A 15,520-nucleotide genomic window follows, 5' to 3' on the forward strand; every position below is an offset into this window, starting at 1 on the left:
CAAGGGAAGCAAATGGAATACCAAAAATATTCAATTAGGTCAATATAGCTGAGAAAACTAGTATATAAAATACCTCTAGAGTAAAACAGATGAAAGAATTCCCCATGGAGAAAGTTGGCTAATAATGCAAAATACATTTTACCATAGAAACAATATGTTAAATGATGACTTTGATATAAAACCTTTGAATAAAGTTAACTAAAATAAAATTTGAGCTGGACATCAATCTAACCACCCAATATGTTTGCTTGTTTGGAGACAAAACAATTCCACAACACACAAAGAAAAGAACATAGTAATACACAGAGCCTGTTTCCCCAACTCTGAACAACAACCAGCTTGAGACCAATCATTTTATGAAGTTTGTGAATCAAGTATTCTTAATACTTGGTATATATTAGAAATAAACTGTAAAGTCTATTAATGATGAAAATAACTTCACTAAAAACTAACTAAAAGCCAAAAATGACATTTTAGCATCAACTAATATAAATTCTTATAGTATGTTATCTTTCACAGACAAGCAATAAAATATTCACCAATACTGAATCATTTAATTTTAGTTTTAAGAGTAGATAATATTCACATAGTTCCAAATTCAAAACTTACCAAAAAGGGTATACAATAAAAAGTCTCTGCCTCTCGCCCCCTTCTCCAGCCACCAATGGGGGGAAAACAAATAACACTAAAATATAATCAAGGGATATATATTCCCAGTTGTTTCCTGTGGGACCACAGACATGGTAACACTTTACATAACACCAGAAATAACATTTTCTTTTTGAATTGGGATTATTTCAAAGTTCACAAAACAGAAAACATCTGGATGACAAGACACTCATACATGAATGCCAAAAAGGAGATCAAATGGAATGTTAAAGCATGACCAAGGAATACTGTGAGGAAACAATAAAATGAAATAAAAATATCAGCTAAGATTCTATTAAGTTAGTCCTGACCAACACATGACAGGAAATCTGCAGCAATGGAACAAACTAGAGGGTTGCATTTCTGTGCCTAGTTCCCAAATTAGTCACTGAAGAGCCAACAGCACAAACCGGACTTTCTAACTCCTGCTTATGCATCAGATCATTCCTGAAGATTGACACCAACAAAACAGACAGCATCTGTGGGATTCAAATGAACATTCGAAGAATTTACAAAGAAAAACACCAACTTATCACCACAGGCCTCCTCAGGTAAAAGGCTTCATTCTCTACACTTTCATGACAGAATTGCCAATCCTCAATTTCTAGGAGTAATTCTAGCTCTTATTTGTCCTTCCCTGCTTTCAGTTTAGCCGCTTTACTACTTATTAACACTTTCACCTGAGAAGTAAAAGGAGTTCAGCAAAAATGAAACTACCTGGAGGGCCCTTAGACCACGATTTCCCCAAATTATCAGAAAACCAGAAGTGGCAAGATATTTAAACACTCTTAAGTATTCTTAACAGGAGAATCCTAAGAGGCCATTGGCCTACTGGCCCATTACCTACGGTAAATACAAAAACCTACTCCCAACCTAAGACACTGAACTTAAAAGCAGTTGAAAGGAGGGGATACAAATGGTTTCTAAGGAGTCTCTTATTCCCAATCTGCTTGGGACAAGTGAAATTCTAGCTATATCTTTCATAATCTAAAGTCAACACACTTTTTACACTTTTATGGGAAACACTAGGAGTAAATTAGAAATGGGTCCCTGTGGCAAACAGGGCAAACAGTAACGTGGAAAAGCCATATTACTGCAACCAATACCTATTTCTTACTGGCAAAGACCACCTCTCCAAGAAGGTAATCACATTCCCAGCCTCCTTTGCAGCTAGGCTGCAGGGGCATATGAAGCAAACTCAGCCAATGAGATACAAGGGAAAGTCTTCTGGGATAATTTCTGGTAGAAACTGTCTTCCCTAGTAGAAGGAAAGGAGGGAAGGTAAAGAGGGAAATTTTGCGTGAGGAGAAACTGCAAACCTTTCTTTTTTTCCACCTCATGTTGTACGAGAATAGCATGCTTGGAACTGTGTATGCCATCCAGCAATCATAAGGAGAATCATTATCAACACACAGAAAGATGGAAGGTACCTAAGGCTGCTGAACTTAGTGAAGAAAATTCTTTGGTATTACTTGAACAGTTTATCTTCGAGGTTCATTACATTTTTTAACCCACAGGTTAACTCTTTACAGGATGAGTAAGTCAAAGACCATAATTTCTGAACAGATATTCTCAATTACTTAACAAAATTACAGTCCACATGCATCTGTTGAGCATCTACTATGTTCCACACACTATGCAAGAAAGCTTTTATGTGCATTACTTTAATTATCAAAATAGCCCCATAAGGTATTATAATTATCATTATTTTACAGATAAGAAATATGAGGCTCACTAAAGTTTAAGTAACTTGTGGTTACTTGTGGCCAAATTCACATAATTAATAAAGATTAACAACTAGGATTTGTACCCAGGTTGTATATTTTTAAGCTGGTACTCATTCCAGTAGCTGTGATCAGCTACCTTACCACTCATCATCTTCACCACCTCTCATACGTATATACTTGGGTGTGGCTAAAAAGACCAAATCAAAGAAAAGGGCACATAAAAATTCTTCAATACTTCTGTTCTTAACCCAAGTGGTGGGTAACTTTCATTATTACTCCTTAGTTTAATTCCATATGACTCTGTTTAAAAAATTCTCCCTCTCATGATTTACATCAAGTTCTAATTTGAAAGAATACTGGATTGAGAAACAATGATTGCTGAATGAATGAAGAAGACCAGGGTACAGCACCTGACCTGCTACTTCCAATTTTCATCATATCTAAAACTCCACTGATTGCAAGTCACATTATGCTCCACTAAGAAAAAATGCTGCCATTTAAATTGATACAATACCCTATCACTTATTGATACAATTTTTATTTATACTTATTAAAAGAGCTCTTTTAAACTTTGTTAGATTTTTTTAAAATATTTATTTATTTATTTATTTGGCTGTGCCGGGTCTTCGTTGCGACATGCTGGATCTTTTAGTTGTAGTGTGCGAGATCTTTAGCTGTGGCATGTGGGATCTAGTTCCCTGACCAGGGATCAAACCCGGGCCCCCTGCATTGGGAGCATAGAGCCACTGGACCATCAGGGAAGTCCCCATTAATTAGATTTTTAGCATGTATTACTCTTGTGCACAATTTTTAAAAGGTAAATGAATAAATTGGTGCATAAACTGGTCACACTCAGGCTCAAACTCTTCTGAATCACTTTTGAATCAGTCATTACTGTTTTTCCACACAGTATCATCCTCTGTGCCATCAAAAGCCTGGGTGGGGGGCTTCCCTGGTGGCACAGTGGTTAAGAATCCACCTGCCAATGCAGGGGACACAGGTCCAAGCCCTGGTCCAGGAAGATCCCACATGCCGCAGAACAACTAAACCTTCTGCCACAGCTACTGAGCCTGTGTTCTAGGGCCCACGAGCCACAACTACTGAGCCCACATGCCACAACTACTGAAGCCCTCGTGCCTAGAGCCCGAGCTCTGCAATAAGAGAAGCCACTGCAATGAGAAGCCCATGCACCGCAACGAAGAGTAGCCCCGCTCGCCGCAACTAGAGAAAGCTGTGCGCAGCAATGAAGACCCAACGCAGCCAAAAATAATAAATAAATAAATAAATTTATTTATTTTACAAAAGCCTGGGTGATCCAACATTTGTATTCAAACCATTATCTCTGGGATTTTCTTCCAAGCCTGCTGCTAACTACTCTGCAAGTTCTGTGCACGAAGAGACAAGGACAAACACATCACAACCAAAAGCAACTGTAAGATGTAACCGGATTTCAGAAATATAAGAATGTAAAAAAAAATGTGCTTCTTAGAATTAATAAAACACAATAACTTATTTTGTTACCTTGTATAAGACAACATCCTATAGCTACCAATGGTGAATATCTACCATGCTTGGCATTTCACCTATCTCATTTAACTTTTACAGAAAAGCAAAAAGGTAAGCATTAACCTTGTTTTACATACATGAAATATGAGGCTCAGAGAACCTTAGTAACTTGTCCTAGATTATCCAGCATTAGTGACAGAGCTGAGTTTCAATCTCTGGTCTGTCTTCAAAGTCCTTATTCTTTTCACCACTTCATTGGTTCTCAAAATTTAGGGCACATAAGAATTACCTCAGGTGATTCTTCCACAGAGTGGGAAAAATATTGCAAATACTGCATATATTTGCAAATCATATAGCTGATAAGATAAATATTTAAAGAACTTTTACAACTCAATAAGAAAAAGACAAATAACCCAATTAAAAAATGGGCAAAGGATTTGAATAGACATTTCTCCAAAGAAGATATGCAAATAGCCATTAAGCACACAAAAAAATGCTCAACTTCATAAGCTATTAGGGAAATGCAAATCAAAGCCACAATATGATACCACTTCACACCTACTAGAATGGCTATAATCAAAAGACAGACAATAACAAACACTGGTAAAAATGTTTAGAAACTGGAACCTTCATACATTATAGCTAGCGGGAATATAAAATGGTACAGCCACTTTGGAAAACAGTTTGAAAAGTTCCTCAGAAAGTCAAACATACCGTTACCATATGACCCAACAATTCCACTACTAGGTATATACCTAAGATAAATGAAAACATAAGTCCACAGAAAAATTTGCTCAAAGGAACATTATTCATAATAGCAAAAAAGTCCATCAACTGAGGAACAGATTAATAAAATGTGGTATATCCATACAGTGGAATATTATTCTGCAATAAAAAAGGAATGAAGTATTGATGCTATAACATGGATGAAAGTTGAAAACATTATGCTAAGTAAAAGCCAGTCACCAAAGACCACATATTGTATGATTCCATTTATATAGATTCTGCTTCTACAGAGAGCGAAAGTAATAATTGCTTAAGGCTGGATAAGGTGATGGGAAGTGACTGTTAATAGGTAGTTTCCTGTAGGAGGGACAAAAATGTTCTAAAGTTAAAGTATCGTGATGGTTGTAAAACCCTATGAATATACAAAAAAACTTTAAATGGGTTAATTGGATGGCAAGTGAATTACATCTCAATAAACCTGTTTTTAAAAAAACCCTCTAGACCAGATTACCTCTAAGTTTCCCTTTTAGACATAAAGGTCTCTGAGACAATGAAAAAAAGTCTCAGAGCTTCCATCAACAGACTTCAGAATCCAATCCCCAGTGACTCCCATGAACCTACAGTTTAGAGAAGGCAACATATAGTACAGCAATTCCTCACTTGAGGTCACTAGACCTCCAGATGTCTGCAAAGAAAGGACAAATGCTTCTTGAGCCAGGTTAAATTTTTCAGAACAACTGTGAGAAACCACACATACCCTCAACCTGCTCTGAGGTAAAGTTTAAGTATCTTTGCTTTTGGCTGGACTCATGTTACTAGTTTTAAAATACTGACTCAAAGCTGACTGACAGCTCAGTATATGAAAAGTGAAAAATAAAACAAAAATGTACTTTTTGATATGCAAAATGTTTCCAAAAATGGGAGCCATGATGAGTTCCTTGGTTAGAAGCTTGGGAAATACAGATATAGGGGAAAGTACACGAGCCTAGAAATTAGGAGAAATAACTGAAGAGTCCACCTCAATATGATTCACTTCCTATCAACTGTCTCGGTTTCCATTTTCATCTATAAAATCAGCAAACATCACAGTATCCACCTGACTCTAAAATTCTATGACTTTTCAATATTATATAATGACCTAAAAATGTCTGCTAAGAAGGTAATTCTTTATATTCTGCATCCCTGCAAAGAACTTTCTTTACTGACTCGAGTTAGCACATCATAAGAATAAACAAGAAATACATTATATTAATACACAACACATAGGCTCTAGTATTTAGAAACTTATTTATAAGTGGCCCTAGAAAGCAAAGAGAGAATAAAAAATAATAAACGAAAAAGAAAGTAAAGTATGCTAGTCTACTGCTGATAGCAAAAGTCAACAGGAAACACTTCAGTATAAAAATCTCCCCAAAGCATGGAATGTCCCTGATTAACAACAAATAAGTTATCTTTCCTTCTCATACTTTACTCCAACACACCAGCTTCTACATGCACCCCTGGAACTCAAATGAACTGAAGAAAGGGAAGAGAGCAAAGGAAAAAAACTATATCATAATTGATCTCCTTTCAAAATTCCAGAAGATGAGAAGGGGGGAGGGGAGTGGGAACTAGCCATAACCCAGAATAAAATTTTCCTATTTACAGCTTAATGTGTTGTGGTCTTTTTTTTTTTTTTTAACTTTTTTTAAAGTCAAAAAATTTCTCTCTGCTTACTTACTTCTTTATGTCAAGAATTAAAGGTATTTGCACTTTGAGGGGTGAATTCATACTAATTGAAATTGAGCATAACACTGGTGGGGGGTGCATCAGTGAGAAGGAGAGCTATTTGTGGGATTTTGGGAAGGAAGGTGGTGAGAGCCTCAAAAAAGGAAAAGCAGGCAAGATGCTTTACAACATAATACATATAAAAATCCAAGTTCAGAGATTTCTAATGAATTTTTTTATAAGGTCATTCCACTTGCTAAGACAAATCAACAAAGCCAGACCACTTCCTCCTCAAGGAATTAAAGTTATGAATATTGAGAGTAAAAATTTTCAATTTCCAATTCAGTATTACCATTGGGGGGGAGCAAATCAGAAACCTAAACTCATGTTTTAGGAGGTAATACAGTATTCTGCTCACAACTATATAGGAATAAAGGGATTCATCCCATTTATTTAATACAAAGAAAAACACACTGACTCCTTTAAAATAATAAAGAATCCATGAATCCTTGGAGCACCAACAGTCTCTGTATTTACATATTATATATAAATACAGATATACTCTACATCAAATAGCCACAGTACATTTTAAAGTGCCTACATGAATCAAATTAAAACACAAGCTCAACAGATACCACTACAGCCACCTACAAACAGAGCTTATAAAATATCTCACTTAAACACAAATAAGCTGCATGTAAATATAACCAGTTACATTCATTTAACAATTCTGCCAGCTGTTTACAAAGGGTACAAATATACAAAAATGAATAAGACTTAGCCTCTGACTTCAAGGAATTCACATGAGGGGGGAAGCCAGAAGCATGCACAAAATCAAAATTCTTTGAGATCACAGAGAAGATCAAACTTGCAAACTTAGTGGTAACCAGAATTTGTCAGATGAAAATTAGGAGGGCACAAAAGCATGAATGTCGAGAATACAATTAGATAACCAGAAGTCCTAAGTGGCCAGGGCAGGGGGAATAAGGAGAAAGGATATGCATGGGCATGAAATGGTAATAACTAAGCCAGGAAATGAAGCTTGTAGCTTGTACCTAGGTTGCAAAGGGCCACATGTGCTATGACAAAGTGTTTGGTCTTTATCCTGAAGATCACAGAGAACCTGATACGTAATAAACGGTTATTAGAGGGACTTCCCTGGTGGTGCAGTGGTTAAGAATCTGCCTGCCGGGTGGGAGGGAGAGAGATGCAAGAGGGAAGCGATATGGGGACATATGTACATGTACAACTGATTCACTTTGTTATAAAGCAGAAACTGGCACACCATTGTAAAGCAATTATACTCTAATAAAGATGTTAAAAAAAAAAAAAAGAATCTGCCTGCCAGTGCAGGGGACACGTTTAAGCTCTGGTCCAGGAAGATCCCACATGCCACAGAGCAACTAAGCCCGTGCACCACAACTACTGAGCCTGCGCTCTAAAGCCCGTGAGCCACAACTACGGAGCCCACATGCCACAACTACTGAAGCCCACGAGCCTAGAGCCCATGCTCCGCAACAAGAGAAGCCACCACAATGAGAAGCCCGGGCACTGCAAAGAGTAGCCCCTGCTCACCACAACTAAAGAAAGCCCATGCACAGCAACGAAGACTCAACGCAGCCAAAAATAATAATAATTAATTAATTAATTTTTTAAAAAAAGAAAATAAATAAATAAACAATTATTAGAAAGTTAACTGGTAACAACGTGGAAAACAGATTTAAAAGGAGAGATTGGGAGGTGGAAGATATGAGAACACTACAGTAATAATTAGGATATTACCGCACAACGCTAGTGAAATGTGATGAAGTCAGAAATAATACAAACAACTAAACAGTAGCAACAGGAGCAGCAATCTACATCAACTTAGCAGTGACGTGTCCATGTGGCTGACCGTAAGTCAAGGTACAAGCAACAGGGGAAATAGAGAATATGCAAACAAGAGGTCTTTTGAACATAATCAAAAGGACTTAATGACTACTGACTATCCATACCCCACAGAGGATCTTTACTTACAAACGAATTTTGCCTTCCTAAACTGCTAAAATATAAAATACCTTCATTCACTTAATAAATATTAAAAGCTTAATTTGTAACCATATGAAAAGTTTCAGGTGTCTTGCACAGGAATTATTTAAGTCTAAAAATTTCCCTGTGTCCACAAGAAAAACAAAGAAACAAATGCAGAATTAAAATAGAGTAGTTTTCACCTGAAACTAACACAACATTGTTAATCACCTATACACCAATATAAAATTAAAAGTTAAAAAAAAATAGAGTAGTTTTCAGTCAGAAAACAATGATCTTGGTATATCCAAGTTTGGATGAGTCTAAATTAATATGCCTTAGAAACCCTGAAAAGATACGTAAATAGTAGAAATATTAATTTAGTATCTAAATTAAATATGGGGGGGGAAAAGGAACTCTAAGTAAAAATCTTTGGGCTACGAACAATTCAGCTATCCAAACACATATAGTTTTATTATAATAACATATAGTTAATATTTTTCATGAAACCAACATGAGGTTGTGCACCACAGGAAAAAATAAGTAACTGATGAGGCTTACAGACCCAATTCCAATTTAATAAATGTATTAATAAAGGGAAATAATTGCAGCGACTCTGTTTCAACATGCAAATCATTTTCCTTTACAAAAATGTTTGTTAAACTGTCAGTTTGTACTATAGGATTGTTAAAACAGTGGTGTTTCTTTCAATAAAATGAGTCATGATTACTTCTATAAAGAAAGACATTGACTTTCACAAGGCTGGCAAGATGTCTTATCTTTTTAATTAGAAGTTATCTTGAATAGGGATACAAGTCACTTTAATGATAAAATATGATAAACACATTTCCCACTAAATTTAATGTTCAAAGACAAAGTTATATTTATCATGTTCTAATAATCATCTGAGATTGACTGGCTCACCCCCAGATATTAACCATTAACCATGTGTCAGTTTAAAATTCCACGTGAAATCGTTAAGGTCAATAAATGTAGAAAGAAGTTTAGCAGAAAAATTATTTAAATAAGAATTTCTATTTCAGTGATTATAATCTGACTGATAAATTTGTAAGAACCTTGTTTTTTCATAATAGTATGTGTAGGTTATAGGTTTCTCCACCAAAGGAAAAAAGTTTGTATTGTGTTAATTCCAGTTATAATTTCTAGCTGAGTCAAAGCTCTAACAGCCTTAAAGCAGGAAATCCAAAAGGAAATTCCATCATCAGTTCCTGGGGCTTGGTAATGCAAAGGTTGTTTGAAATAGAGATACAGAAATTCTCAAACTATTTACTATAACCTTACCTCATATCTTCAAGCAAATCACATTCTGCTTGATGTTTGGCTTGAAGTTTTGTCATCTGCTCAACTTGAATGTTTTTCAGTTCTTGTGTAACTTTCACCTAAAATATACCATATATTTATGAGGCCTTATTACAACTTTAACAATAAAAAAAATTACTTGAAAATACGAAATACTTGTCAGAATATATAACTCTTACTTGCCTTTCCCCTGAGGACCATAAACCCATTATTAGCCACATAATTTTGTTTACTGCAGATAATTAATGAAAAAACTAGCTAAAACAACCTGAAGCAGAGGCTAAATGAAAGTACACGGGTATAAAAATTACAGATTAAAGAGGTGCAAAATAAACTGCCAGTCATTTCATTTCATGTACAAGCTCAATACATATCCAGGTCTTTAAAAGAGTCTGTCTTCTATTTCTTCCAAAAAGGATACAAAGACATTAAAACATCAGGAGAGGTGAGCAGAGTGTAGATGGGAGAAGTGGGCATAAGAATGCCTAGATATCTCATGACCGAAACTTACACAATCATGAAATTATATGCATGAATCAACTACTTAAATTATTCCATAATGGCTACGAGAAGCACACTCTCAGGATGATGCCCTCGACTTGCTGGACAGCACATCAAATCACAATCTCTTTCTCACAAAGGAGAAAGCAAAAGTGACCTTCCAGCATATGCAGTGCTTTTAAGCCACCACAGCAAGCCGGTCCCCGTGGCGTTTCCACTTCAAACAGCTAGAACAGTATATGCAAACCGGCCAGTGCCTCGCCCGCCAGGCCGGGATCCAGGTTACAGTGGGCCTGGAACCCCCATGGCCGAAGCAGGGCCACTGGAGGGGTAAGGGTACGTGTGTGAAAGAAAAAGACTCACTTAACCGGAGAACCCGGGTTAAGAAAGAGAAAAAAGAGGGAGCAGACACGAATGAGTTAGGCATTCAGCAAATGTTTGCCCACAAGGGGAGGATAGAACAGCCTCCTCCACCCAGAGGAGACACTCAGTAACCATCTGCAGGATTGAAAAGACAAGGACACAGCCTCAGTCCCTGGGAAAACTGGGAGGGGGACATTGAAACAGTTCTGGAAAGGCGAAGCGGGGAAGCTGCTGACAAGCCCGGAGCACCCGTCACTCCGTCACTCCCACCCGAAGCCTAGATCACGGCTCACACGCCAAGCACGGCCCGGTTCTCTCTCTCCTGGGGACAGAACCACCACCTTCCTCGCCCCCTAGTCGGAGGGGCGGGGCAGGAATGGGGAAGAGAAAGACAGAACCGCTCAATGCTTAATTTCTTGTTTTCCCTTGGGGTGGGGGTGACTATTGCGACTTCTCTTCGGTTGCCCCGTGGGAAAAGCGAGCCAAACATTAAGGCTAGGCTGGAAACAAATTCCCTGTAAATTTGCCAATGGGGGAGGGTGGCGACAAGCGGGCGGAGGGCTCAAACCTGGTGCAGACTAAACAATCACACAAGCAAAAGGCTCTGCAAGCTGCAGTGGCTCCCCCGCCTCCCCTCGGTGCAGCCCCGAGAAAGCACTTTGCAGAGAGCAGCACTGCCATGCGCGCTCGCTCTCTCTCTCACACACACATAACACATACACACACGCACACCCGAAACTCTTGTGAAATGTCTGGGGATGGGGGGGTCTACCGAGCGGTGGAGGGGACGAGCCCTGGCCGCCCCTCCGACGCGAAGGCACCAAACGCGCGCCCCCCGCCAGGAGCCGGCGGCAACTCAGTGACAAGCCCGAGACGACGGCGGTCACGGCCCCTTGCGCAAAGGGGGAGGGGGCGCAGTGGTCGCCCCAGCCGCGTTCCTTGTACGCATCCCCCCCAAAACCTCAAAGACCCCCAGCTGCATTCTCACCTTCCTCGGCGGCGGCTGCATGATGCTGAAGGGACATCAATCTTCCTCCGACGGCGGCGTAAGTGAGGAGGGGAGGAGGAGAGCCAAGAGGAGAAGGCCGCCCAGCGAGCGGGGTGTGCTTGTGTGTTTAAGGAGAGCCTGAGAACGAGGACTCGCCCCGGAGGGAGCAAGGCCGGCGGATAGCAGGACAACCGGGTCCGAGGGTGAGTGTGAAGAGAAGGAGGAGAAGCGCCGAGAAGGCCTGGGCTCCGGCGGCTCTGGGGGTGTGTGAGGCAAGGAGGCGGAGACCGCGAGGGGGCGGGGGCCCGGGTGCGGGGGCGCAGGCTCTCCCAGCTCGCCGAGCGGCTCTTGAGGAGCACCCCAGTCGTCCGGTTCCCTGCTCGCCGCGGCTATCCACCCGCCGCCGATTCCGCGGCTCCTCAGACGCGGCCCCCCCCCCCGCCCCCACTCAGGCAGCCTGGCCCTCGCTGGGCCCAACACCCCCGCCCGGCCGGGGGAGGTGGAAGGCGGCGCCGCACTCTCCGCTTGGGTTCCTCCACTCAGGCCGCGGGAATTTCCGGCCCCAGCGCGTGGCGCAGCGCCCCGCTCCGGCGGCGGAGGGAATAGCTTAGGCCAGAGCTGGGTTCGAGGGGCCGGGCCCGGCTGCAGGGAGGGAGCGTGGCCGCGGCGCGGAGCTCCGTATCGCGGCGGGGGACGGGGGGAGCTAACGGATCGGTCGGCGAATGAAAGGGGTAAAAATGCTACCGCAGCACGAAAATCCCCCCGTTCTCTCCGAGAATGGCACGTTCCAAACGCCTCCTGTTGTCCCTCCCCCACAGTGGGAGCCAGCTGGGGGCTTCCCGCGCGCTTTCCCGCCAGCCGCGGCGCGCGCCCCCGGTTGGGGGCGCGCACGTGGGCGGGAGAGGGCTTTGCCCCGACGCACGCGCATAAGGCGCTCCTGCGGGGGGGGGGGGGGGTGTGTGTGTGTGTGTGTGTGTGTGTGTGTGTGTGTGTGTGTGTGTGTGTGTGTGTGTGTGTGTGTGTGTGTGTGTGTGTGTGTGTGTGTGTGTGTGTGTGTGTGTGTGTGTGTGTGTGTGTGTGATAATGGGGGGACAGTACGAGAGTCCCGTTTTTTGCTTCTCTGTCCTCCAACACCCCTCTCCCTTCGGGCGGATGAGCCTGGCCGATCTAGGCACCAAGGAGCGAGCGTGGACTAGTCCTTTCGCGGCGGCCGACGGTGCCTGGCTTGAGGGAGGGCGTCTAGTTGCCCTGCAAAGAAAAAATCGGTTCCCTGCTACAGGGCGTCCAAGTCAAAGAGTGTGGACTGCGTGCTACAGGACCATGAGGTTGTTAAGGCCAGGATCCCCATTTCACAAATGGGAGGCAGAGGAGTGGAGACCTTATGAAGGTTACACAGCAGGACTAGAATCTCTGGGTAACCAAGTGTTCTCTGGGTTATAGAGAAACAGGTGCCGATGACAATCATGAGGAAAAATAAAGGAGGCAGCAGGGGCAATAGAGGAAAGCTCTTGAATGGGAGTCAGGACCTCTTGGTGCCAGTTCACTCTGCCTGCCCTTGGCTGGCTGGGTGAGCTCAGGCTTCCTCATCTCCCTGTGAGGATGTTCTGGGCGGCTCTCCCCACCCCAACTTCCTCCTCTATCCAGACCATCTTGGGGTAGGGATATCAGCCTCGCTTGAGGTCCTTAGAATGAAAATACCTCTTCCAGAGCCATAGGGCTGTGTGAGCTGTGTGAAGGGTGAATTAGATCAACCAAGTTTTATCAGAAGTTGGGGTCTCAAACACCTATTCTCAGAAGTATGGTCAGGCAAAAGAGGAAGGTGAGTGAAGCTTGGAGAGACCCAAATAAGTTGTCCAATGCCACTTGGCCAGAAACTGGGAAGATGGAACAACCTAGGTTGTTTACATTGTTAGCCTAGATTCTTGTATAGGAAGGCGGTAGAATCAGAGCTATGCTTGAGTCAGATTAATCTGTATAGGAATTAGGAGACCAGGCTTGCTATTCCTGGTTTCCTTGAAGCCATTCAAAAGTGCACCCTTTATCAGAGTCCTCAATTACTATCAGGGAAGGCCTGAGGCAAGGGAGCAGGTGGCTGGAGGCCCAGCTCCCTGATAGATGTGGGACTGCCAGCTGGAGGTAGCCAGGCTGGGCTCCAGTCTCAGTTCCACCACCAATTCACTGTGAAGTGTTGACCTAGTCAGTTCACCTCTTTCAACCTTTATTACCTCACTTGTAAAAATGGAATCTAATACCAGCCTCACAGTCTTGTATTAAATAGAATTTCTCCTACCATGTGGCCTGGCACATAGTGCTCAATAAATGCTTTCTGATTCATCCTTTATTCAAAAAATATTTGCTAAGGTCCTGCTTTGTGCCAAGACTTGGGCCAGACACTGGGGACACAAGGATGAGCAAGAAAGAATCAGCCTGGGCCTTCACCATAGCTGAGTTCCAGACTAACCATTCCATGAATGACACCGGGCTAGTGGCAGGAAGGGGTAACAGTGCTTGCCCAGATGTGTCCTGCACACAAAAGGTGCTTAACAAAGATTTGCTGAATCCTAGTCCTGGGTGCAGCTAGTCTGGCCCAGAAATTATCCTCCCTTCAGCTCCCTTTACTGGAAGTGAGCACTGGGGGTATAAAGGTGCTGGTTGTTGGGAGACTTGGGATCCAGCCTCTATCACTGGTCTGCTGGGCCTTCTCTGGGCCTTGGTCCCCAATTGCAGGGTAAGGTAAGTGAATGAGCCTGGAACTTAGTAGGCTCTTCACAGCTGAAGTCAAACCCTGGGGCTTTATTTTATGGATTTAGGAGGGTACCCTCCACCTGATTTGCCATTATTCTGAAACCAGGAATGGCATTGACTTTCTGGAATGATTTCTGGAATGATTATGCAGGTGTTATAAAAAGCTAATGGGCGGGACTTCCCTGGTGGCGCAGTGGTTAAGAATCCGCCTGCCAATGCAGGGGACATGGGTTCGATCACTGGTCCAGGAAGATCCCACATGCTGCAGAGCACCTAAGCCCATGCGCCACAACTACTGAGCCTGCGCTCTAGAGCCTGCGAGCCACAACTACTGAAGCCCACATGCCTAGAGCCTGTGCTCCACAACAAGATAAGCCACCACAATGAGAAGCCCACACACCACAACGAAGAGTAGCCCCCGCTCACCGCAGCTAGAGAAAGCCCACGCGCAGCAACGAAGACCCAATGCAGCCAAAAATAATAAATTAAATAAAATTTATTTAAAAAAGAAAGCTAATGGGCAACACCAAATGGGCTTACCTGTTAACTGCTTTCTCAAAAAATGTGGTTTCTGGGACTTCCCTGGCAGTGGATAAGACTCCATACTCCCAATTCAAGAGGCCTCGGTTCGATCCCTGGTAGGGAACTAAATCCCACATGCATGCCACAACTAAGAGTTTGCATGCCATAACTGAGAAGCCCACGTGCCGCAAGTAAGGAGCCCTGGAGCCGCAACTAAGACGCAGTGCCGGGACTTACCTGGTGGTCCAGTGGTAAAGAATCCACCATCCAATGCAGGGGACATGGGTTCGATCCCTGGTCAGGGAACTGAGATCCCACATTGCCACAGGGCAACAAAGCCCGTGCGCCACAACTACTGAGCTCGAGTGCCTCAACGAGAGCCCGCATGCCGCCAATGACAGAGCCCATGCGCCACAACTAGAGAAAGAAAACCCGCACGCTGCAGCTAGAGAGAAGCCCGCATGCCACAACGAAGAGCCCACACTCCAAGGACAGATCTCGCATGCCTCAACAAAGATCCTGCGCGCCACAGCTGAGACCCCATGCAGACAAAAAAAAAAAAAAAAAAAAAGGAAGGTGACCCAGTGCAACCAAATAAATAAATAAATTTGTTTTAAATGTGGTTTCTTTTAAAATGTGTCTAATATTTACCAAGTGCCTTTTCCAAACCCCAAACTTTTATATTACTTTTCCAAGCTAATCTTCACTGTAATCCTATGAGAGAGTATTGTTTTCTTCATTTTACAAATGAGGAACCAGA

General features: G+C 42.4%; 1 protein-coding gene across 5 annotated transcripts in view; it reads right to left on the bottom strand.

The window, feature by feature from the left end:
• Positions 1-11,910, bottom strand: part of FCHSD2 (FCH and double SH3 domains 2) — a 300,576-nt gene extending 288,666 nt beyond the window's left edge. For all 5 annotated transcript variants that reach the window (XR_009564908.2, XM_030836180.3, XM_030836179.3 and 2 more), the window contains exons 1-2: positions 11,494-11,910; positions 9,624-9,721 (exon numbers count right to left, since the gene is read on the bottom strand). Coding sequence is in view for 4 of the 5 variants with exons in the window: in XM_030836180.3 (XP_030692040.2) it covers positions 9,624-9,721; positions 11,494-11,514 (119 nt within the window). In the remaining variant the exon portion in view is untranslated. The remainder of the gene's footprint in view (positions 1-9,623; positions 9,722-11,493) is intronic.
• Between the last annotated feature and the right edge of the window lie 3,610 nt (positions 11,911-15,520).

The sequence above is a fragment of the Globicephala melas genome, chromosome 8, assembly GCF_963455315.2.
Source record: "Globicephala melas chromosome 8, mGloMel1.2, whole genome shotgun sequence".
Taxonomy (NCBI): domain Eukaryota; kingdom Metazoa; phylum Chordata; class Mammalia; order Artiodactyla; family Delphinidae; genus Globicephala; species Globicephala melas.